We start from the raw sequence: 23,718 nt of genomic DNA on the forward strand, positions 1-23,718 counted from the left end.
GCCACCACATACACAAAGTAGTCATAGCACCCATTATATCACCACCACAAAAAATACTGGAAAATGAAATATCCATAGATTATAAATTACAGTCCTCATACTCATCAGTAAAAGAAAAAAGAATGGATGGCAACTAGGTCAGGATCTCAGGTTTTCTACACAATGCTTTTAAACCTAGTCCTAACAAATAAAGATCCCTTAACTCTGGAGTAACTCAGAATTATTTTTATATGGAATCAAAAGCCTTGAGTCATCACTCAGACAAATATCTGGAGAACAAATGGATAACACTCCCAATAAAATAGCAGCTTTGATCAGCAATGATAAAAAATTCTGCCTAGCACTATAGCATTAAAGCTTTCACAAGCTGATGCCAGCTGGAAATGTGCAATCACACAAAAATCTGTAATGTATACAGTGCAACTCTGTATCCTTCTTTGGACCTTTTCTGCAAGGTAACATGACAGATAATTTCTTTATTAGGAGTCATTCAGCAAATCTTGACAAAGTTACCATCCACATTTCATATTGTTATAACCTGGCCTGAAATATTCAGCCACAATGAGGGGTTGTCTAAATGGACACCAGACTTGTAGCTTTACAAGCATCTTTCATAAGGAGAATGAACACTTGTGAGCTGCCTATTTCTGTTTGTCTCCTTGTGATTTAAACTGTTTAAGGTTGAATATTTTATTCCATATATTGTCTCTGGGAGACAGAGATGCTGAGGAGTGTCGAGATATGACTTTCAACGTGCTATTGACATGACTCCACAGCATCCCTCTGCGCATTGCATGTTGTGAATACACAGGAAGACACACAAAAACACAGGAAAAAATTACAATAAACCCAATGTGATAAGCAGAGGAGCTGTTACTTTGGTATTTACTTATGGGATTAGCCTAACAGGAGAAATATTGATGGAACTTTCTTACTGGGACTACGGTGAACAGTTATGTATTAATGTTTCTTAACACCTCAGATAAGTTTAAAAACTAAGGACAACACATAAAAGCAACACACAAAGATGAAGAAGTAATCTTATCAATGCATGGCAATTTGCTGAATGAAACATCCTCCAAAAGCTAGTGTACCTCCACAGTTTTGGTTTTATGTCCTTCTGGTTTGTCACTGTCGATTTTATCTTCTTTTTCAGTCTTTTCCTCATCAGGTTCTCCAGGCTTTTCTTTTAGCTCCTCTTCTATGTCTACTGGTGTGGAAAAATTGGCTTCTTCCAGCCATTCATGAGCTTTTTTCCTAGCCTGCCAAACAAAGAGCCCAGTGTTCAATTCATATAAGGAATACCAAATTGTTTTCCTGAACATTAATTAACAAGACATTTAATCACTTCCTTTTTTACATCCAGAGGTTTAAACATGTTGAACTTCTGTGTGGCATTTAGTCAACTGTGCAGTTAAGAAACTGCAGAGAGAAGCATTTCTGACTGCATAAAGATGGATCAGCCATTTAAGTCTGATCTTTCCAACACATAGACTCGCCATCAATACCAAAGTTACTCCCATTTCAGTTTTATGTGGTGTTTTACAAAGGAATTTACTTAGAAATAATTTTCATAAAGAAATAAGAAAGTGATATAAAAACCCACAAAAGATAAAAATGTGGAGAGGTATGAGAGATGAAATCTTGAAGGAAAAACAAATATAAAAATCAGTATGTCTTCAGCTGCCTTCCCAGGCATGAAAGCAGATTGAAGTGGAAAAGTCTTGAAGCTTTGTACAAATTCAGTCTAGTGTTATGGTTAGTAGGAAATTTATGATACCTGTTTTTTAACATGAGGTCAAAATATGTTAAGATCTAAGCCTAAGTTAGTTATTCATAGTCTGTCTGTGGAGCTAGAGGGATAAGCATTCATCTGAACCTAAGATCAGCAGGTGAATCAAGGGGCCTGATAGAACAAATGTGACTAGTGATGTGACTAACTTGTAGCCATCTAACTTCTAGATGTTTGAAGCTAGATGAGATAAATCCAAGGCTGTTTCTAGCTAAGAAGGCATGCAAAAGCCCCTCAAAAGAACAAACATGAGAAGCAAGAAAAATAACTCTGACTCTGACCTTTGTTCCCAGTATGTAAACCCAAATCTGCTGTCCTCAGGAACTCTGTTCTGCTGAGACAGTCCTGGTTCAAGGCTTTCTACACCAGTCCACTGTGCCAGCCCACTGAAGCTGCATTGCCTTAGTAATCTTATTTCTTCTCTGAAAGCTTCTCTGTCATTTTAGTCCCACAGTCCTGTACTTTGCTTTCTGAACCACCTGAACAGAGGTAGGCACTGCTTAGTGCCACATCTCAGAACAAAGCCCTCCCTCTTTGCCCAAGGAGCAGAGGGCAGCCCACTAACAGGTGCTAACCTTATTAAGTTTGTCAGGAGTAGCAGCAACGTGCAATTCAAACAGCAGTTCAGTGAGCATGCTGACAAACTCTTCTCCCATATCTGCTGCAAGAAAAAAAACCAAGACAATTTTGGTTAGGGTGTCATCACTACCATATTTCACACGAATACAGCCAGGGAGTTTACCCAAGCACTTTAGCACTTGAAAAGCAGTGACAGTATCACAAAGGAGGTGTGTGTGCACGTGTATGCTCAAAGACAAGGACAAGCAACAAAGTTACCTGTACAACCTGATATGCTAGCCTGACACTACTCTTTCCACCCCATTCTGAATTCCACTAAGTTTTACAAGAACAGGTAAGAGAAGAAGCTGCACGACCCTTATTTATCTAACAAGAATACATGACCCACCTAATAACCAGGATTGACATACTAACTTGTTCTTTCAAACCAAAGAATACGAACTGCAACAGGGACAGATACAATTAAGTTTCAGAGCAAACATACCAGAGAAGGTTTGGTAGGATGAGAGGAAATAGCCTCAAGTTGCATCAGAGAAGCTTTAGGTTGGAAATTAGAAGAAAATTCTTATCTGAAAGGGTTCTCAAACACTGGAACAGGCTCCCCAGGGAGCTGGTTAAACCCCTACCCCTGGGGTGTCTAAAAGATGCAGAGATGTGGTGCTGAGTGATGTGGTTTAGCACCAGACTCAGAAGAGTTAGATAATGACTGGATGATTGTAAAGGTCTTTTCCAATCCAAACTATTCTATGAAAACCTGTTCTCTGTTGCTCGGTCTGCAAACCACAGGTAAGAGGTATATTCTCTTTCTATTTTAGGGGTATATTCTCTTTCTATTTTAAGATTGAGCTTTGCTGAAATGAAGAATGTTTTCTGTTTTGCTTTGGAGTAATGAGCCTTGAAGAATCTGCACTTTTATTTCACATGATTTATGAGCAAAGACAAATATCACTAGTATTTGAATTTAATCTTTTTTATATATATTTCAATTGCAATATTCTACCATGCCTAAAGGTCCCTAAAAGTTGGTATTTTGGTTGGTTCATCTGCACTTACTGGGTTTGGAATCTTCATCAACATTTCCTGGTGGAATATAAAAAATCCATTTCTGTTTTAGACTGATGTTGCTAAAAGGTAAAAATCCCTGTACTGAGCTTCATAAAAACTCAGCTACTTAAAAAATGAATTTCATGTCTTCTAGTATTCACACTTTCCTGGAGTTCTTTTATTAGGCAGGGCCATTTTTTCTGTTTTTATGCAAATCTTCAGTACTGGGCTTTAAAACCAGAGGATCATTACTCTCCAATGAGTTTGGGGATTTCTGTAGAATTGTTTGTGGTCTGCAGTACTTGCAAGGTGTGGAAAGGAGGTAGAACCTGATGCTCAGATCATACTCTCCTAAACCAAAAGACATCTCACCTTTGCTTGTAAAGAAAGTTCCCATCTTTGGTGCTATAAAATAAATCAGTAATTACCAGGAAGAACTTTTCACCTGCAATGAGCAAGAAACTGAGGACTCCCCTAACAGCAGAGGACCAGGTCAAGAAGATAGTATTCTGGCAGACCAAACTGATTAACAGGTTTCATTTCGTTGATGCCCTTATCAGCAAGTTTTGTTAACAGGACTTTCAGGTTTTGCAATACAGCACCCTGTGGATACACTGAACTCCCTTGTTCTTCAAGCAATGCCAAATTGTTTTATAAATCGCAGCACACTGAAAACTGATAAGCAGCTCACTGGAGCCCTGGAAAATTACCAAAATTGTTGGTAACTAGGATGTTCAGTTCAATACTCACTTGGGTTACCATCTCTTTTAACCTCACATATGAAATTTTTGGTATTAATAAGCTTGCAAAATGTGGGTAAAGCTACTTTTTCAGATAGTCTCATTATTTCATAAAAAAACTGAAACAAAAAGAAGCTGCAATGAACAATTCATTAAATGGCTGCATAAGCAAAGTGAGAGGAAACTTTAGAGGAAAGGGTATGAATTTGGCTTTCTCTGACTTGTGTCAGAAAACACATTTTCTTTCTTTTCATAATGATTTTGCACCAATCTGACTGTTAAGCAAAGATACAAAACCTCTGGGGATTCCGGTTTCAAAGTTGCCAGGAAGAAATCCTTTCTCCAAACCTCCAAAGATCACTGCAGTGATTTCTCCTCTAGGAGGACTGAAAGTATTCATGACAGAAAGTAAAAGCTAGCATCTCAGAACTGAGAGCCTGAGAGCCTGGGATAAGACAGGACCCTGAGAGTTTACATAAGCCAAGCAGCCACCCTTTTCAAACACTTGAATGCAAAGCGCTGGTTCTCCCAGCTGGTTGTTTTTTTGCTGAACATACATAACACTGACAAATGATTACCATTTAAATAACACGACTTTGATGATGACAAAGTGGTAACAAATTAGCAATAAGTGGTAATTAACGTGTTTTCAAGTAGCGCTCAGTGGCTAGACAAGATTTAGCACTTTCAAACACTGTTAATCTCTGTTTTTTGTAGGGGAGTGGCTTCCTTACACAAAGGAGGGGGGAATAAAATCACAGGTTTTATAGAGCTAGGAAGTACAGATGAAAATCCTTCTGAAGGCAAATTAGTTGTAGGCTTAAATTGTTTTGCAAGCAGGATTAAAACCCCAAATTCCTTCACAGAATTTAACAGCCTGCTACCTCTTGCTAGATTAGCCAGCTTAAGTAAAAATATATAATTGTCTAAAAATTATGCTATTAAAGAAGCATATGGCTTAGTGACTTGATTTTTTAAGTGTAAAACCTATTAATGTGCCTAGCAGGACTTTAATTCATAGATTCATAGAATCACAGAATGGTTTGGGTTGGAAGGGACCTTAAAGATCATCTAGTTCTCATCCCTCTAGCATTGGCAGGATCACCTTCCACTAGATCAGGTTGCTCAAGGCCTCATCCAACCTAGCCTTGAACACATCTGGGGAGGGGGCATCCACACCCTCTCTGGGCAGCCTGTTCCAGTGTCTCACCACCCTCACTGGAGGGTGTGCAGTGCCATAAGCCAGTCTTCAGTCAGGTCAAGGGCATTGTTTCCATTAGCTAGAAGAGATTTAGCATGGATCTCACAGACCTGAAGACACAAACTACAGTGACTGTAAGCTAATTTCTTATCCTTCTGTTCTCAGCCTGTTCTGGGGAATGCAAATATTCCTGACTTGTTCAAGACATCTATTTTGCCCCTAGCCAAAGCATCCACCCATTTTATAGTGCTTTTGTCAGCTGATAGATAGGCTGTCATGCTGGTCCCATTCTCTTCAACACTGTGCTCTATGTCATATTTATAACACTCTTCTGTTGCTTTAACTTCTTTCCCACACTCCACATGTCACGTCTTGCCAAGCAACACCTAGAAAGCAGCATTGCCTTTATGCTTCAAACTGACTTTCCTTCAAAAGGTTCAGGATTTTTAAGTCTATTGTACTCTACACTTTTCCCTGTCTAGGGTGCAAAGTAAGGATGAAGCTGCTAAACAGAAAAACACTGCTAAACACTCCAAACCTTTCAGGCTACACAATTTGATAAAGATTTTGTAAGAATCTCAGTTATCCCAAAAGTTACTCTTTTCCTTTCTTGTGTTTTTATTTCACTGATGATATAGCAAAAGTAATATGACACTTTCTTACAATGTATTCTCTAGAGCTCACACTTCAGTTACAACATAAATTTAAAATCTAGCAGCTTTCAGAAATTTTAGAGTATTAATTTCAGTGACTACCTGATGCAGAATATCAGGGTATCAGGAATTACAGCTTGGATTGTCATTAAAAAAATTACTATCCACAGAAGTAACCATTATTCATATGGTTAAGTCTCTGTATTTCTAATTACCTTTCTGTGCCTGCACCACTTCGTCATCTGAGTCCTTTGGAACAAAAACCTCTTTTATAGCAATTAAATCATTTTTCACAGTCTCCAACTGCTCTCCATCTAGCGTTGCTAAATATGACTGAATCTGTAAAAGAAAGGACAGTAAGCATTCCTAACCAAAACAGAGCATGTCTTAAATGTTAATTTAGAGCCTGATACCAAAACAGGCTAAGAAACTGAAAATTCCATTATGCCCTAACCTTCCAAAATAGACATATTTTTAGCTCTCATCAACAAAATCTGCTTAGTATCACAAAAATTACACTAGCCTTGCAAGATCATCAGGTCTCTACCTTCTCTCTGAACAACAGTTTTGAATTATAAATCAAAGGTTTAATTGCAAACTGTAATATGCATTTTGGGATGGCTTGGATGAAGACAGCAGGCAAAAAAGAGCAGACTTCATAGTTAATCTGAGACTTCACGGAAAGAGGTGGGAAAAGGAGACTTGTTTCTCTCCTTCAAAATACATCACACATTATTGACAGTCTACCTGTGCTGAAGAATATATTGACAGGACTTTGCACTATAAAAATAATTTCAGTTATGAAGTTGTTTGCTTTGAGTTAATCTTGGAGTTAAATTTGAGGTATATTGAGACTGATTGCCTGAAGCCAAGGCTGGCTATGGGACCAATCCAGCTTTCTCTGAAGTTGATGGAGAACTTACTGTTCATTTCACAGTGCATCTGCAGAGTGAAATTAATATAAAAATCCCATTTTTTTTACCACCCATTTTGATTTATGCTGTCTGCATACTGTACCTTGGCTTCACTTTCATTTGACAGGATTTCCAGAGCTTCAAGGTGAGATAAACCTTGGAATTCATCAAAAAGTAGTCCATAATGTGCTGTTCTCTCAACTGTAACTTGCTGTGCCCGCCTCTGTTTCTCTTTTTCTTTAGCTTCTCGCAACAGCTGCAAAAAAGCAGACATCATTCCTGATGTTTTATTGGTACTGCTGTAGGTATGACAGATTTTACCACCGTATGCTTCTGCAAGCAGTAATAAAATCTGGGACTGTAACACACCTGCAGAGCTAAAATGTGAGGGCTGAAATATCTATCTTCTTTTCTGATGAACTTCTCTAATAAAATATTTAAGTGGGACTGCAAGTGTATTTTTCCCAATGGTAACTGCTAACCATCCTTTATAAAAAACAATGAATAAACAAATCATCTTGCTTGTGTTATCAAAAGCATTGCCAGCTACGGATACCGGGCCATACATTAGGCCACCAGTCACAATGAAAGAACAATTAGAAGCACTGCTTCTTATACAGCCTTAAAGAGTCATGCAATCCATCACACAGACCACAAAATGGGACAAATACTATTTTCAGGACCTACTTACCTACTTGCATAAATAATGCACCTACAGAAATATTTTCTATAAGGTATTTTTAGCAGAGACTAAGGTCAGGTTTATGTGACAGCAGGACTGAGATAAAAGATGGTAGGGCAGAACTACTCTTCATATACTTGAGGATATTTGGTAGTGACCTTACACACTTAGTGTATAAGAAGGATAACATATAGACTAGGATCTTTTAGTCCTTTCTTCTGTTTCCAGGAAGAAATGGCCTCTCATATGAATTTGCTATAGTAAAACTGGTAAATACATCTGAACTGCATCTTAAGTCACATATAAGCCTCTGAATGCAGATGAAGCCTTGCCATTTACACTTCTGCATCATTCTGAATTTCTACTATATTGTCTTCAGCTCCTCGTTTGCTACAGAAGATTGATGATGGTAGACTTCAGTCTCCACCTTCAACAGACCTCTCACAAAGATTTATATGCTAATCACTGAAAAGGAAACCCTGTGTTATACGACCCCTGAGAACTGATTTAGGTCACTTTCTGCCTCAGATATTATGTGAGAATTCATGCATGTTGTTTAGGAAGGTATTTTCAAAAGCTTATTTTAACTCATGGGCTTAACAAGAGTTACTTCTTTCTGGGCTGCTACAGCACTATCAGTCTGTTCACACTTCAAATTACAAACCCTGAAGATGAAACATCTCATTAAAAGAAAAATACCTTACTACCTTCTAGAAGGAAGTAAACACGTAGTCAAATTAAAGGTTGTTTTCAGTGTTTATTGATTTCCACAGCCTCTCTCCTCTGTGTCTGGAGAGCTAAAATAATTTTGTACTGGCAGTGGTTATACTTCCGTTTTTATCATACCTGAAGTTTTTAAACATGATGGTGTAAGGGTACTGTTAGTTTAGATGGCCATTAAAATGTAACTTTTCATAGCTTTAATTCCTAATGAAACCAGCTTTAATTCCCAGTGACACATATGTCATATTCCAGTATTACTTACTTCCAAGGAAAGTTGTATAGTGACGTTTATGCTGGAAGGTATCAATCTACAGCTGTTACAAAACCACTAACAATTTGATTCTGCCTCCAGAGTGCAATGATTGATCACCACATACACTAGCTGATTAAAATCAGCTATTGCACATCTGATTATGCAGAAAAGATGACCTGATAATATTTTTTGTGCTTCTGTCATGAAAAACAAAGTGGAGCAAATATAATATTTATTTCCATCAGCCTAGCCAATATCTACTGCAATAAATAAAGCCTTTTCCTCCCTGAGGCATCTGAAATTCTGGAAGAAGAATCTGAAACTGCATTGACAGATCTGTATTTAAATAAATCCAACCTGAGACAGTGAAACTGTTCTTGCCATCAGGGTTTTGGTTCTCTTAAATCCAGGATCGCTTTCTGCAAGGACATTCATGGTTGTCTTCCCAATAAATTCCAAAGCATCTAAGCCTCCAGATAATACGCTTTTCCCCTGTATAAAACAATGCAATGTGGTTATTTTCTTTCAACTTTATGCTAATATGAACTGTAAAGAGTCCTGCTGTTGCTGACATGTCTTTGAACATTCAGCTCCCTAGATTTACTATGCTTTAACTAACAAATGGATTTACATATTTATGAAATTATGTTGCTGTTTTCTGAATTCATTTTCAAAAAGCAAAAAATGAACTATACAAAAAGATTCACATTGGAGGCAATGAAACACAATTTGCCAATAAAAAATTGATAATAATAGCACTTTAATTCCATCTAGTCTGCGATATGAATAATACGGAGCCAAAGTCCATCATGAATAAGATGATCCTGCCTTACCTAACTGATTTCTAAAATGTTGGGTGTTTGACTAGATGATCTCCAGAGGTCACTCCCAACTCCTGTCCTTCTCTGATTCTGTGACACTTGTGGTGACTCTGGAATTTCTATACAGGTGGGTTTCCTGTGGAATTAGCCCTCACTCACAATTCATCATATACACTGAAGAAGAATTTTCACTGGCTAAATATTTTCATTTTAATCTGGATTATGCATCTGCCAGATATTCAAATGCTGATGTAACATGCTATATAATAGAAAACCCTAACAAAATCTCCAGTGGCATTACAAGCAACTTACTGAGCCCTTAAATTATGCTGTTTGTTTGGTGACTCTCATCACTGTGCTACAGCAGTCTTTCTAGGTTTGCATAAGAGCATGTTTCTCTTATTTGCAAATCTTAAGCAATGCTCAGGTTATCTTATTGGTGTCCAGCTCTCATAAGCTCTGATACTTCAGATTTTGCAGCAACAGGAATTTTCCTCTGCTCCCAAAACTTTTGATATTAGAGCTATGAGGCACTCAGAGTGAACTGGATATGCACTGAAAAAGAATTCCCACTTTGTAAAACATGCTCAATGGGGAGTTAAGTCTTCTATGATTTTTGAGCCAATGCTTAAAGCCTCTTGTAATTGCAAAGGAAACAGCCTACTGAAGAGCTCAGAGGAAAGCATTTGCTCTGTTAGTAGTATGTGAAAAATGCTGGGGAAGAAGATGGCACAAAAATTGATTTGGAAAAAGGATTTTGCAAAAGCTGAAACAGAAAACCAGAAAAGGATTAAGTGCAAGACACAGAAAATAGGCATGGAGTGTAATAGAAAAGAACCATGGACACACGTTTTTTGCCTCACTGAGTCTGCAATCAGCCCAATTTCTGGGATGGCTAATATGAAATGACAGACTAGATAGAGAGGTGAAGGGAAAGGCCGGAGTTTAGCAAATCCTTAAGATAAGCAAATAGAGTATTTTCCTATTTTATCTGCCTTCAGAAATGACAACAAATCTTGTACTTTCTCTGGAAGGACATAACTGTCAAAAAAATAATCAGATGATGGTACCATAGCTATAAAAAAAGATTTCCCAAGAATGTGCAGAATTCTGTGTAGTTTAGGAGAAGATTATATCTTTCACTATAGCTGGTGTCAAAAGTTGGAACTGACTTAGTTATGTTTGACTTTTCTTTTTTCAAATTTGATACAATTATTTTGCCATGGAAGAGACTCTAAAGAGCCTTACAACAGAGCTGTTTTTACAGAGACCTACAACTTAACAAATGTGACCTACAGTGAAGCTGCAGCTAAAAAATTATGAAGAAGAAGCCAGCTAATACGACTCACTGTGTTCTGGACAGCATTTGTGATAGCTGACAACACGCCACGAGATCCAGATGAAGGAGAAGCAGGAATGTTCTCAGAAGAGCTTTGTTCCAGGGAATCTGCTTCTAACAAAAGAAAACAAAAAATCCAAGGTACAGCAGACTTTCAGCTCTGCAAGTTACAAATTCTGGATTCTGTGATCAAAATCTCCAAGTTTTGTAAAATTGGACTAATTTGACAGTTTCAAAGAGTTTTGTCCAATTTCAAAGAACTTACGTATAATTGGTGTTTCGGCTGCAGGAGGCTCTGCTGTCTCCAAAGATGCTGAACTTGTGTTATGAATTCTTAGAGTAGTTCCTGCTTTTTCCTTTACTGCTGTTATCCCATGACCTGCAGCAGAAGCATATTTTAGATGATGTGATTTTGAAAACTTATTACTAACAGTGCACAGTATTCTTACACTCCACAATAATCAGAATTAACTATCAAACTTACCTCAACTGCTTCATTTTTTTCTAGGTTAATAATTCACTTGTTCCACTATATCAAGTATATTAACTGACTAGAAATGATAAAGCTGAAATATAATACAAATAACAATGAATCTGAGATGTAATGCTTGTTTCAGTGGCACATGTGAGTTTAGTTCCCCAATCTTCAAAGTGCTAACTATTCTATTACAGTCAGTTTAAACAGAAATTGATGGTCCTCCTAATGCTGCAGGGTTTGTCCTCTAGTTTTCAGAAGTCTAGAATAACTAATAATTAACTAATGAGCTGTGGGTGACTGCAGAGTTGGTGTAAGGCACCTGTTCCTCAGTCTGCTGCGTATGTGCTATGTTAGGTAAGTTTTTTAGGAATACTGACCCAACCCCTCAAAGTCATTCAGGTTTTAAGCTCCTCAGTTGCTCATTAGAAGTCAAATTCTAAAGTGTCTCTCCCCAGTGCTGCTATTTAAATACACTCTGTGAAGCCTGTTGGTGTCAGATGACACAGACAGAATTACTGTTCCAGTGGTGGCTCATCTCCAACAGAGATTTTAACATTAAAATAAAAAATATTAAAACTATTAAAACGGTATAGTCTAACAAAAAGAATAAATTATTAATGGTTTGATCTGAATTATTTTGACTGAACTGGGTTGCTTTGCTGCTTTTCCACATAGAGTTCATTTACACTAGCAGACCACATGGACTGGTAGTATCCTGCCATAGGATAGGGTGGGATTGCCTGGTAGTCAGCAAAAGGAGGCAATAGCTTCCTAATCTGTACCAGCTCTAGTTGAAAAATGCTGCCCTTAAAAAACAATACCCTCAACCTGTCTGATCTGCTTTGGATATAGCCACCGGTATCTTCATGATACAATTCTCTCATTACAAGAGCTTCAGCTAGCATGTCTTAGCTGGATGCCTCTGCACATCAGCTGAGACACAGGAAGTAAACAACCAACCACGCAGGCAAGCAGTATTTCTTTCCAACACAAAATGAAATGGCTTCGGTGACCCTGCTTGTTTTTTTTTTCTTATACACTTTGCCATTACTTCATCTCATGTAATGCTGATCACTTCTAGCAGCAGGATGACACAGAGTGCTTTAACCATCTGCCTACTCGTGAGACCTATTAATGACAATTTCATACTTCTTTGCTTTGTTACCTTAAACTAAACTCTGAATAGATGAATGATTTCAAAAAAGGCATTAACACAGATTCTCAAGCAGATACAGACATCTAAGGCAGGAAGTTAAGCAGAATGATTCACTAAATGTTGTTCATTCTTTCTCACAATTGTGTACACTTTTTATCAGAAAAGTACAAAGCACCTTTTCTGAATTATTTTAGCTTCTTAGTTACAACAAAATATCCTTATCATCTGGAAGTGCTCTGCAGTGTTCTGAATGAACATATAGGTATAAATGTACATACAGAGGTGTGTGTAGCCATACAAATGTGCTTTTGAACTGTTGATTCAAAGAAGGTGCTGTAAAACCATGTGAAATGGAGTAGGAAGAAGGAAATCTTAGACGTAGGATTTGATGATTTCCAGACGGGTTGCACATCAGGTGCTCTAAGAATTCAATAATAAATACACTCCAGAAACATCTGTGAAGCAGCACTGCTGAAAGATCACTTACAAGAAAACTGAAGTATCTGGAGGTACACACAAGGAACACACGTCCTCTAAGGAAAAGATGAGAAGAAACAAGTAATTTTCTACATAACAGTGTAAGCTGCATGAGGTCCTGATGTTTTACACTGAAACTAGGCAGGTAAGTGCTTTTATGTCTCTAAAGAAAATATGACCTTTATCTATTTTATCCCATGTATTACAAAATGTATCAGTACATCCAGCTGCATAAGACATAGCAGGTTTTGTACCACAGTGATTTAAGTCATTGCTGGATAATTTCTCGTCCCTTGCAAAACATGTTCCAGCTCAGGTACTGGAGAGCAGTGTACTGCTTTGTCTGATCCCAATCTCTTGCACATTTTAATTGGTTCAATGAAAACATTAGCATGAATAGATTCTGGAATCATTCATTTACTGTCCAAATTCCTGAGACTCACTTTATTAACTGTTAATTGAACTTTTAAACTAATGTAATAGATACTCTATGTCCTTTCCATTTCTCCTGCTCACAACTTTTTAAATGAGCAGAAGAGTTCTATTCTCTCATCTCTTCATTCTTCTTAACAACTTGTTTGTCCTCTAATTAGTTAAAAAATCAACTATCAACATTAAGCAACAGTTTCCTTTATCTGTGTGTGAAAGTTACAGATTTTCAGATTGATTTCCCCATTTTTTTTTTCTGTATTGAAACATATTTTATTCTGGTTTATATTCTGAAATCTGCTTCTCACAGTTTTTCAGACAAGCTCATACTTTAAAAAGAGGCACACAGTTGCTGTACTGATATTTACAGACTTATAAAAGGCAGCATTTTCAGGACTGTGGTTACATGCACTAGAATGATAATATGGTATGAAAATATTTCCCTCCAGCTAGGAGTGGTTTTGCTGAATTAAGCCGCATAGCATCTATGTTTGACTACAACAACAAAAACAGGTGAGACAACAACAGAACCACAACTGAAGCAAATCAGCACTGCTTGATACACATGCACGAACACAGCAGAAGCCTGTGTTGCTCTGGAAATGAAAATAATTGTCATTTCAAAAGGCACAGAAATGGAAGAGATTATGGGAGATGAGCCTACACTGTAGAGATAAAGGCACACTGGTTTTCTTACTCTGAGTGTGGTTACCATTTAAGAACACCTCTGACACCACAATTTACTCATCTCCAGCAGCAGAGACAAAAGAGCTGTGCAATGGGTAATACTAACTTTTTCTCCTGTGGTGTTGCTCTTGTTTTTCCTGCCTACATGATCCCTTTCTGTTGGCTAGCAACTTCAGCAGGACATAACTGTTCACCTTGCTATCTGGAATCTTTCATTTGAAAAGGAAGATTTTGTGAGCATGCCTAAAAACGTAGCCTGCCTTTGGGTTTGCCTGATCTGCCCAAGGCCAGATTACAGCGCTGACAAATTATTTAGTCAGATACATCCCATTTCACTTTAGGCTCTCTTATCTTCCTCCTCCCAGCTTAGCAGCTTTAGATTCTGTGCAGCACTGAAAGAGGCCACAGACACCTCCAGAGGGCAGTTCAGCATGTCTGAAATCTGAACCATTCCCTCCAGAAATCACTGTCCCTTGTCAATCAAGCACTCCCTATCAACCGCTTCAGTGGTACAGATGGGAAGGAAGGAAAAGTTTGAGATTTTGTTTCATCTGGTACAAGTTAAAGACAAAGACCAAGGTCTTAAATTTACATCTGACCCTGTCTGAGGAACCTGCAGATGGCGGGGGAATCACTTCAATATGTAAAATACAGACATGAGGAAAAGCCAGCTGTGCTCTGGGTTTGTACATTAAAATATGGGATGTTGTTGTGCTCACTGCTAGGCCATCCTACTGCCACTTCAAGGTTTCAGAAAAATTCTCTTCCTTGTAATTAGAACAAAAACACAGGCCAGATTCTGATAATCTCTATGCTATCTGGTCTGTAAATCAAGAGTAACTACATTTGCATTTCCTTTCCACACAGACTTCAGTTTAAGCTATGCAATGCTACATGTGTAATAACTTCCAAGCTCATGAACACAGTAACATCAAAAGTAACATTTCATTCTGTCATACTGACAAGAAAAAGTTTTCAGCATACCAGGAAGAATTATATGTTTGACATTTCCATGTACCATTCTACTAGGTGAAGACCTAGATGAGGAATATACACAAGCATAAAATAATCAAGATAGCAGATTAATCACAAGCAATGCATGGGAGAGATGAACAAAGCTGCCCTACAGTATGAGTTTCAGAGACCATATAAATGAAAAGCTGGGGTCTACTTCTTAAAAACTTTTATTGTGTAAGAGATGTTAGTGTTACCAATGGCATTAGAGGTAAAAAACCCCAAACTCACGTGGAGAAAAGCACATGAATACAACATGACATGGAACAGGCTTTGCTTGGAAGTGCTGCTTGTTGAGCCCTATCACTTAAGCACCTTAATCACAGAATCGCTTAGATTGGAAGGGATCTTAAAGACCTTCTACTCTAACCTCCCTGCCATGGGCAGGGACACCTCTCAACTAGACTCAGCTGCTCAAGGTCTTATCCAACCTGGCCTTGAACACCCTGAGGGTGGAGGCATCCACAACCTCTCTGGGCAGCCTATTCCAGAGTCTCACCACCCCTGTACTGAAGAACTTCTTCCTAAGATTCAGTCTAACCCTACTTTCCCTCAGCTTCAAACCATTTCCCCTTGCCCTGTCACTAGACACTTCTATGAGATGTCCCTCTCCAGCCTTCTTGTAGGATCCCATCAGATATTGGAAAGCAGCTCTAAGCCCTGGAGTCTTCTCTTCTCTGGGCTGAACAGCCCCAGATGCCTCAGCTAATCTTCATAGCAGAGAATGCTATGATTCATCCATATAAAACAATACAATGTATGAAAGGCAAGGCTTGCAGGAGAAAGCAAGAACTTTCATAAAGTTAGCAGATAGCTTAACTGGGGGAAAAAACCCAAAAAGCAGAAAATCTTTTAAGCATAAAAGCTGTTTGTGAAAACATAAGTCACAAGCTTTGAGTACAAACTAAGAATATATTTTGCCTCACTTAAGTCCTGGGGATAAAAGTTTTGCTGTCACAGCTAAGCTGACCTAATGGCTTCTTGGTGTTGGTACTGGAAGTTCTGCTCATTCCATGTTCCATGTGTCCCTTCTGCTTGCCCTGCCATTTATCTCAGTGAGATGCTTCAAGGAACTAAAGAGGCAAACAATGGATTTTTCTCTCTAGAATTATCACAGAATCATTAATGTTGGAAAAGACCACCAAGATCATCAAGCCCCACCATCAACCTAACACCACCATTCCCACTAAACCATGTCCTGAAGTACCATTCTTACACTTATGGCAGTTTAGTTTCCTGAACTGGATTACTGGGAGCTCAGAGGAACACAAGTGCTGGCACAGGGAGAAAGAAGAACCATGCAAGGAGAGGAGAGATACAGCACCACACATTTCAGTGGCCGCTAACCATTAGTTTGGCTGAGGTGCAACTGCAACCCACTGCTATAGCAGAGTTTTATCAACACTGTTCCTAAAAGACTGGATGGTGCAAATGCTGATTTACTAAAAAATGTAACTTAAAAGGAAGAGGGAAAAATGCTCACAATAAGCACAAGTTCTGTCTCCAGATCACAGTGAGCCTACTTCTCCCATCTCATCATCCACTGTAGTTTCACAAGGGGGGAAACCAAATTTCCTGCACTTTAGGAAAACAAAAACCTCTTCACCTCATTTAGGAGGCTGATTCAATAATTTTCTTAGTGTGACATCTAGTGTCAAGCACTAAGCATGGTTCAGGCAGTGACTGATACTAATCCAAAAGCATTACAGATTCTGTTATCTAAAGGAGTATCACATTTGCTTTCTGGTGTGCACCTTGAGCCAAATAATGTCAAAGTAAGTTCAAAGTCAACAGTCATTTTGTTTAGAATACAAAGCCATCACCAAAACAATCACTAGCCGTAAGTTCAGAGTTAAAGAGTTAAGATGCAAATTATATGGAAACTACTTTATTAACTCACATCAGCTATGCTAAACAAATTGTAGCTATGCAGAAAAAAAATGCTAATCTCTTTGGAAGCTCTAAATCAGGGATTGAAGGATAATGAGACAAAGATCCTTGGAACAATCACTTCAGCTGAGACTCAAAGAAAAAGGAATGTCAGAAAGAGTGATCACTAAGAGTGATCATTCACTTAACAACCTCCCCAGGAAGATAGCCAAGTCCCCACTGCTGGAGGTTCTCAGGGTATGACAAGGGGGTAAGTAATCTGAGCTAGACACCCTTTCCCACACAAGCCTGGACTAGATGATCTTTTGAGGTGACTTGGGCTGTCCTATGATACTATCTGCTAAAAGCTGAACATATTTGGTTAGGCCTTTAAGATGTTATCAAGCTCACTTCAGTCAGTTTCTGCTATTTTTACAAAGTAGAACTTTGAAGGAAAGTGTAAGGAATAGTAGGTATTTGTCATGCTCAACCAGACCAGCACCTGTGGTGTACAAAGATAATGACAGAGAGACAGAAAATTCACACACCAAAGGTGCTGCTTTTAACTTTAAATCCAAGAAAGCTGCTTTACTTCTACCATTTGCTACTCTGAAGGAATAAGCATCAGTAAAATGGACTGGATCATGGCAAACATATTTTCTGATGTAGAATAGGAGACGAAGTGTTGGTTGAATTGCTCAGGTATTAAATGGAATATCTTGAAGGGGAATAATAAATATTTAATAAAAAGAAGAAAGCTTACAGAAATTCCCAGTGGCTTTAGGGTTATTTTTTTTTCTCTCTCACTAGGAATTATCACACTGAAGCAGATATATGGTATATGCAGTCCCACATCCTGTCTATGACAGTGACAGACAGTAAATACATCACAGGATCAAGCAGAAATTTCCATAACAAACAGCTAGGAAATAAGCCCTCTATATCAGGAATATAAATATTACCTGCTGCATTAATTTCCTGGAACAAATCTGAGATTTTCTATGTGGCCTTCCAAGTTCTCTTGGGTTCATTGAACATAGAAGAATGTACAGTTGATTTCTGATTAATTCAAAGGCTATTGTATTTAATACATTAAGAGAAGTCAGATCCAAGATTATTCAATAGTAATATGGGAACTCAACCCTACTCTGGTCCCAGGGTCAGGAAATCTAAGATGTAGATTCCAGGAAATGGAAAAAGGTTAAATAAAAGCTGAGAATACTTAAGCAGTTCCACAGCTAGCTGAGCTGCCCTTGTCCCCACCAGCATGTTCTGTGTGTTCTCATTATTTCCCATATTCCCCCAATTTGGGTGATCAAATGGTGAACCAAATTAAGGGCTCTGCAAACGGATCCTGCTGAAAATCCAGCCCTTACTTCATTTGCAATCCTTTTTTGTAACAAGTAATTAATTTTAATTCCTAGCTTCACCTTGTGCAGGTGTTTTGTGGATCCTTTATGAGCACTGATTAGGTAACAGCTCAGTAGCTGTTTTGTGAGAGATGATTTCCCACTGGTCACTAGGTACTTGCATGTTTTGCATTTTTTCTTTGTAAGGTTTTTATGTGTAATAAGTAAATTTTACCTGAAGTCTTCACAAGGACATTCTGTATTGACATACTACTGGAAATGAGACTATAGAGAAAGAGGGTATGGGCTCCATGTTGGGTTAGGACCATGTCAGGTCAGTATATTGTTTCTGAAGGCTGGTGTGACAGCTTAACAGTTTCACTGGGCGTCAGCGGAAGCTGGAAAGATTTATGAGGAGGGACTTCACATGGTATAGATAGAAGTCACGGTGTCTAAACCACCAGCATGCACCTACACAAATGTGGGTCGGAGCATGTTGACTTCCAAATCTACAAGCTTTGGCTGACAGTAATTGTGTCAGGTTATGTATCCTTTCTGTGAAGAAGCCACAATGAGGTAATTCACTGACTTCTACAAACAAGCCTAGTACCTTGTCCATAATCTGACCCAAAGAAACATTTTGACAATTTAGGAAGGACCCAAATAACAGGAAGCTATTATAAAACAACAGGCTTGCCAAGCATGTCAGGACAACATAAATTTTTAAGATACAATATCAATCTGTTTAATAAAACATTAAAATTACAATCTATTTCTACATACTTTACTGAAAACTTACCCACGGTGGCAGAAGCTGATGACAGGAGAGACTTTCCCCAGGTACCCCAAGCTCCCCATCTACTTGCTTTAGATGAAGAGTCTGTGGCCTATAAGGAACAAAAATATTACTCCAGTGTCTAAAATTCATTTTTTCCAAAGGTAGGAGGAAATATGAAGGACCTGTCAGGCAAAAAAAGGCTGCTATTTAATAAATGATGATAGATTGGGTATTATGTGGAGTTCAAGATTCAGTGCACAATAAAGCAGAATGAGAAGCTTAGTTCGCCTATTCCTGAAAGCACCTAAAACTCCAGGGCTGTTTTTATAGACATCCTAATATTTCTTTAAGGCACCCAATTCTATAAAGCCATGCAAGTTTATTAGGGCTGTTATTAGGAGGAAGCAGAAATTCATCTCTTTTCTGAGTTCTACTGGGACCCAGTGTTAGAGGCTTATCTGCCTGAGTCTCCTCAGAGGTGTAACCCAGTAGAGGTGCACAGGGAAGTCTTAAAAACTGAGTTCAATAAAAACACAGCCAGAGGAACATTTTTATTTATTCATTAATGTCTGGTGTTAAGCAATTATCAGTATTCCATATGAAATATTACGAAACTCCTGTCTCCAGAAAATCCCCAGTAATATATCATCCCTACACAGTCAACTCAAATATATAAGTATTTCAAGAGTGCTCTGCATGAAGCAGGTCCCTGTGGAGGGGATCACGGATGGAAGCACTAAAACAATGTGGCTTTAACCTTTTCCAATTTGTGGATGCTGGAAAATTTTCAGTGGCGATGAAAACACCTTCAGCTATGTAGTATATATTAGATTTGGATGCTGTATGGACTATTAAAAAGCCTTGTTTGTCCCAGTCTTCTTTATCAACTTCCTGCAATTACTCACAGGAATCCCACAGGACCTTTGTCTGTGGATCACAAATCAAAAACTACTGGCCTAGAACAAATCAAAAACTAGCAGCTGTTTCAGCAAGCCTTGTGAAACACAGACTGTTTTTGTACAGTCAGTGACTTGAAAATTAGTGAGTATAAGATTCAGTGTTGCATATGCAGATTAAATCCTGCCCTTCTCTAGGTTCATTCTGTCAATTGGATGAAGCAGATTTGTACAAAAAGCCAGATAACAAACTCACAGGAACATTATATCCATGAAAAATGGACTAGATTCTTAGTAAGGCTTAAGTTCTGGCATAGTTTTATTGCCACCAGGCTAGAAAGACCACACTAATGTTGTACTGACAAAGATAAATTAAACCATTTCTAGTTCCCAGAAGCTTGGTTTGCAGTTTAATTTATTTTATTCCTGTGTATGTTTTCTGAGGTGTTCAAGAGGGGATTGGATGTGGCACTTGGTGCCATGGTTTAGTCATGGGGTCTGTGGTGACAGGTTGGACTTGATGATCTTTGAGGTCTCTTCCAACCTTGGTGATTCTGTATCTCCCTGAGCTTTTGTGACAAACAGTATCAACACTGTACAAAATCCTGTCCTTACAAAGCAGGGAGGGAAAAGGAAGTCTTACTTACTGCACTGCTTTCTGCATGCAGTGTTTCTTCAGATTCAGGTTCTGCATCAAGGCTTACAGTCTCACTGCACTCAGTGGGCACATCTTCAGTTGCTTCTCCACTGGAAGGCAGGCTTTCAGTTACTTTTTCAGTCAAAGGGTTTTCTTGAATAAATACATCTCCCTCCTGTCTGTTACTGGCACTCTGAGAAGTCTGTCCACATTCATCTTGCGAAGACTCATTCAAGATCTCAGCTTCCCCAAGGTGTGCTACTGCCTTGTGATGCAATACCTCATTGCTGGGCATTTCTGTGCCTTCAAGTTTTTCTTCAGATGGGATGCCATTGAACGTGTCTTCAGACATTTTCAGTTCTGAATATAGAAAAAAAATTGTCTTTCAGGTTCCATAGACACTTGAATGACTATAAAACATGCAGCATTTACCAGTACCTAGCAGAGAGCCTCCTGAAGCACAGAGATGTGTGGCACATATGCCATGCCAGGCCTGGTATCACAATGATAGTCTGAATTCTCTATTCACCTTGCAGGATCTCATTGAAGTATGAAGAGCAGTATTACTGTTTTCCAAAATATGGTTTGCTGAGGGAGAAAGGATGTTCATTTGTCTGCAGAAGTCAAATCTCTGAGCTTCCACATGGTTAGTTCCATATGAGATGTGTATGGAAGACCACTGGGGAACAGGATAATATGAAAGGCCACTGAGCTGCAACAGCCAGGCAACTCTTACTCATCATTTTCACATACACAGGTTCCTATAGCCTGCTGACTGACGGAGAGGAGGATGACAAACATAGCCTGACTAAAACTGTGATGATATTTATGTACTAGAGAACAGGCACAATCTGAGAACATGACAGGCCATGATCCTTGCAGCCATTTCATAAACCAGGAAGCATTCATTGCTCACACCATTTCTGCATCACTTGTCTCAAAGGTTTACTGTTTGGGTTCTCACCTGTTCCTAAAATTCCAACTGTGTGATTAAACCTCAGTTTTGAAGACAAAGTAAACTTGCATGAGGCACAGTTACTGATTTTCCGGTTTTGTTTGGGTTTTGTTTGTTTGTTTTGGATAAGTTATGAACAAGTTTAACTTACTCGTTTTCTTTCAATGCAACCTTCCTTTTCTAAGTTAATTTCCACCACTGTGCAGTCATCAGGCTGAGGATCCAGGAAGGGAAAGAAATGGCCATTAAGCTCTGCAGCTGATTAAGGAGTGGCACTGGTGGAGTCCAAAAGGACTACTCTACAGTGATTACCACCACTTGCTGGCAACAACAGTATGTCTGGGACTCAGATGACAACTCTTGATAAAGAGTTGTCATTGCAAGCTCCTGACTATATGCTGAGTTGCAATGGCATAAAATAAACCCACAGTCCTCTCTGTACATGTTGTCTTTTCATTGACTCTTGTATTAATTAAATCTGGCTCAAAGCTTTGTACCTCTTATGAAGGAGTGAGGTTCTAAGAGATTGAAGAACAGTAAGTAAAAAAAAAGGGCAAAAATTAAAATGTAACTTGGACTTAGGAGAAATCTGCCTGAGAAGCATGTATTTAAATTAGTATATTTTATGAAATTCTATAGAACCATGTACATCTGTGGCTTCAGCAGCCTGTTTATCTAACCCGAATGTGGATTAGCTGTTTGACTAGTTCCAAAACCATCCTTTTGGGATCAATGAATGAGAAACAAACTAAACAAATCAGCACTTGGCACCACTTACATTTCTTTAGCTTATCCTTCTGCTTAATTGCCTCCAGAAAACATTCATTTACAAGTCAGAATCCTTGCATTTGCCACAAGTATTTGCAGTCTGTTGTCACAAATATAGCAAATACTACCAAATGCTTTAGTGTAGGTAAATGTTGCCATTGCTTTAACAGTAGTTGCTGTGTGATGGGCAGCATCAGCTAAGGAAAAAGTTTGTAGTTGTAAAATGAATTCTACAGTGGAATATGAAGATCCTCTACTGAAACCTGTGCAATCTGTGTATTCATGCATCATAATTTTGTATGGTGATTAGATCTGAATGAGAAGTCAAACAATTTTTAAAGGGTCCCATTCGATGGTCTTAAAGGACTTTTCCTACCAAAACGATTCTATGCTTCTACACACATGCACACGAATTTTTGCATGGCTAGGTCATCTTTGTGGTCCATTCGGGCCAAGATCCTGGCAACTGTTAGCTAAACCTTACAGATGGTAACAACAGGTAATAGCAAATGACTGCAACTGTCAGGACCCACACGCCGTGCTGGACCTGGGGGGAAACCGTCAATCAAGCTGCCACTGCGTGAGGCTACACTGATCTAAGTCAGCTCGGACAACTCTGACCAAGGGGTATTATTGCCTACAGACAGCTCAGGAGAGAGATGCCAAGTCCAGGCGAACACACCTCCTGCAGACACCAGCCGCCCCTGAGGCGGGCAGCGGCCACGGGACCGGCCGCCCCTCAGGGGCAGGCTGAGGCGGCAGTTCCCGCCGTGGCTAGGTGGCATCTGCCGCCCCGCAGCTGAGCGCCTTCACCCCGCCTCGAAAGCAAAGCCCGGCTGCCCACAGGCTCCTTGATCAACGCCTCCCTGAGGGACAACTTTCTGTGGCCGGCGGCACCGCGCTCTTCTTTGGCTCGACGCCGGCCGTCACTTCGCGGTGCGGGCGGTGCGGGCGCTGAGGCGCTGCCTCCGCCAGCTCCCCCTGCCCCTCTGCCACCTGCCCTGGGCCCCGGGCACGGCAGGAGCTGCCGGAGCGCCGCTCCCTCAAACCCGCAGCGGCCACAACTTCCCCCTTCCTTTTTTTTTTTTTTTTTTTTTTCTTTTCTTTTCTTTTCAAAATCCTCTCTGGGGTAGAGCTATTAGTGAGGAGCCCGCAGCCAGTTTCAAAAGCGGCAGAAAAAGAAGAAATCGCGTTGCTCCTTACCGCTCAGCAGTCCCCTTGCCGGCTCGCCCCCTCCTTCGCCTTCTCCGCCCCGCCACGTCGGCAGCAACGGGGGGAGGAGGCGGAGGAGGCCGGGCAGCTGCGGGTCGGACGGACCGCGGGGAGGGGGGAAGGAGGGGGGCTGGCTGAGTGGCTCTTCCTTTTCTCTCCCTCCGTCTGTTTGAGGCGGCCCCTGGCTCTGAGGCCGCGCCCGGACAGCCGACTACGGTCTGGGGCGGCAGCGCTGAACCGTCTAATGCGAGCTGCGCCGGCCGCCATTATGG

The 23,718-nt window shown here is 39.6% G+C and overlaps 1 protein-coding gene across 3 annotated transcripts in view; it reads right to left on the bottom strand.

The window, feature by feature from the left end:
- FAM114A1 (family with sequence similarity 114 member A1) overlaps positions 1 to 23,505 on the bottom strand; it is a 31,675-nt gene extending 8,170 nt beyond the window's left edge. The window contains exons 1-10 of one of the 3 annotated variants that reach the window (XM_054165711.1): positions 23,438 to 23,505; positions 20,522 to 20,871; positions 19,000 to 19,087; positions 11,007 to 11,120; positions 10,752 to 10,855; positions 8,939 to 9,073; positions 7,027 to 7,179; positions 6,225 to 6,348; positions 2,368 to 2,450; positions 1,095 to 1,262 (exon numbers count right to left, since the gene is read on the bottom strand). In XM_054165711.1, coding sequence (XP_054021686.1) covers positions 1,095 to 1,262; positions 2,368 to 2,450; positions 6,225 to 6,348; positions 7,027 to 7,179; positions 8,939 to 9,073; positions 10,752 to 10,855; positions 11,007 to 11,120; positions 19,000 to 19,087; positions 20,522 to 20,863 — 1,311 coding nt within the window. In that variant the 5' untranslated portion in view covers positions 20,864 to 20,871; positions 23,438 to 23,505. Of the gene's footprint in view, positions 1 to 1,094; positions 1,263 to 2,367; positions 2,454 to 6,224; positions 6,349 to 7,026; positions 7,180 to 8,938; positions 9,074 to 10,751; positions 10,856 to 11,006; positions 11,121 to 18,999; positions 19,088 to 20,521; positions 20,872 to 23,437 lie in introns of those variants that run through there. The other 2 variants (XM_054165633.1, XM_054165751.1) reach the window with 2 other exon arrangements.
- Positions 23,506 to 23,718: the final 213 nt, after the last annotated feature.

This window comes from Dryobates pubescens, chromosome 1, assembly GCF_014839835.1.
Source record: "Dryobates pubescens isolate bDryPub1 chromosome 1, bDryPub1.pri, whole genome shotgun sequence".
Classification (NCBI taxonomy): Eukaryota; Metazoa; Chordata; class Aves; order Piciformes; family Picidae; genus Dryobates; species Dryobates pubescens.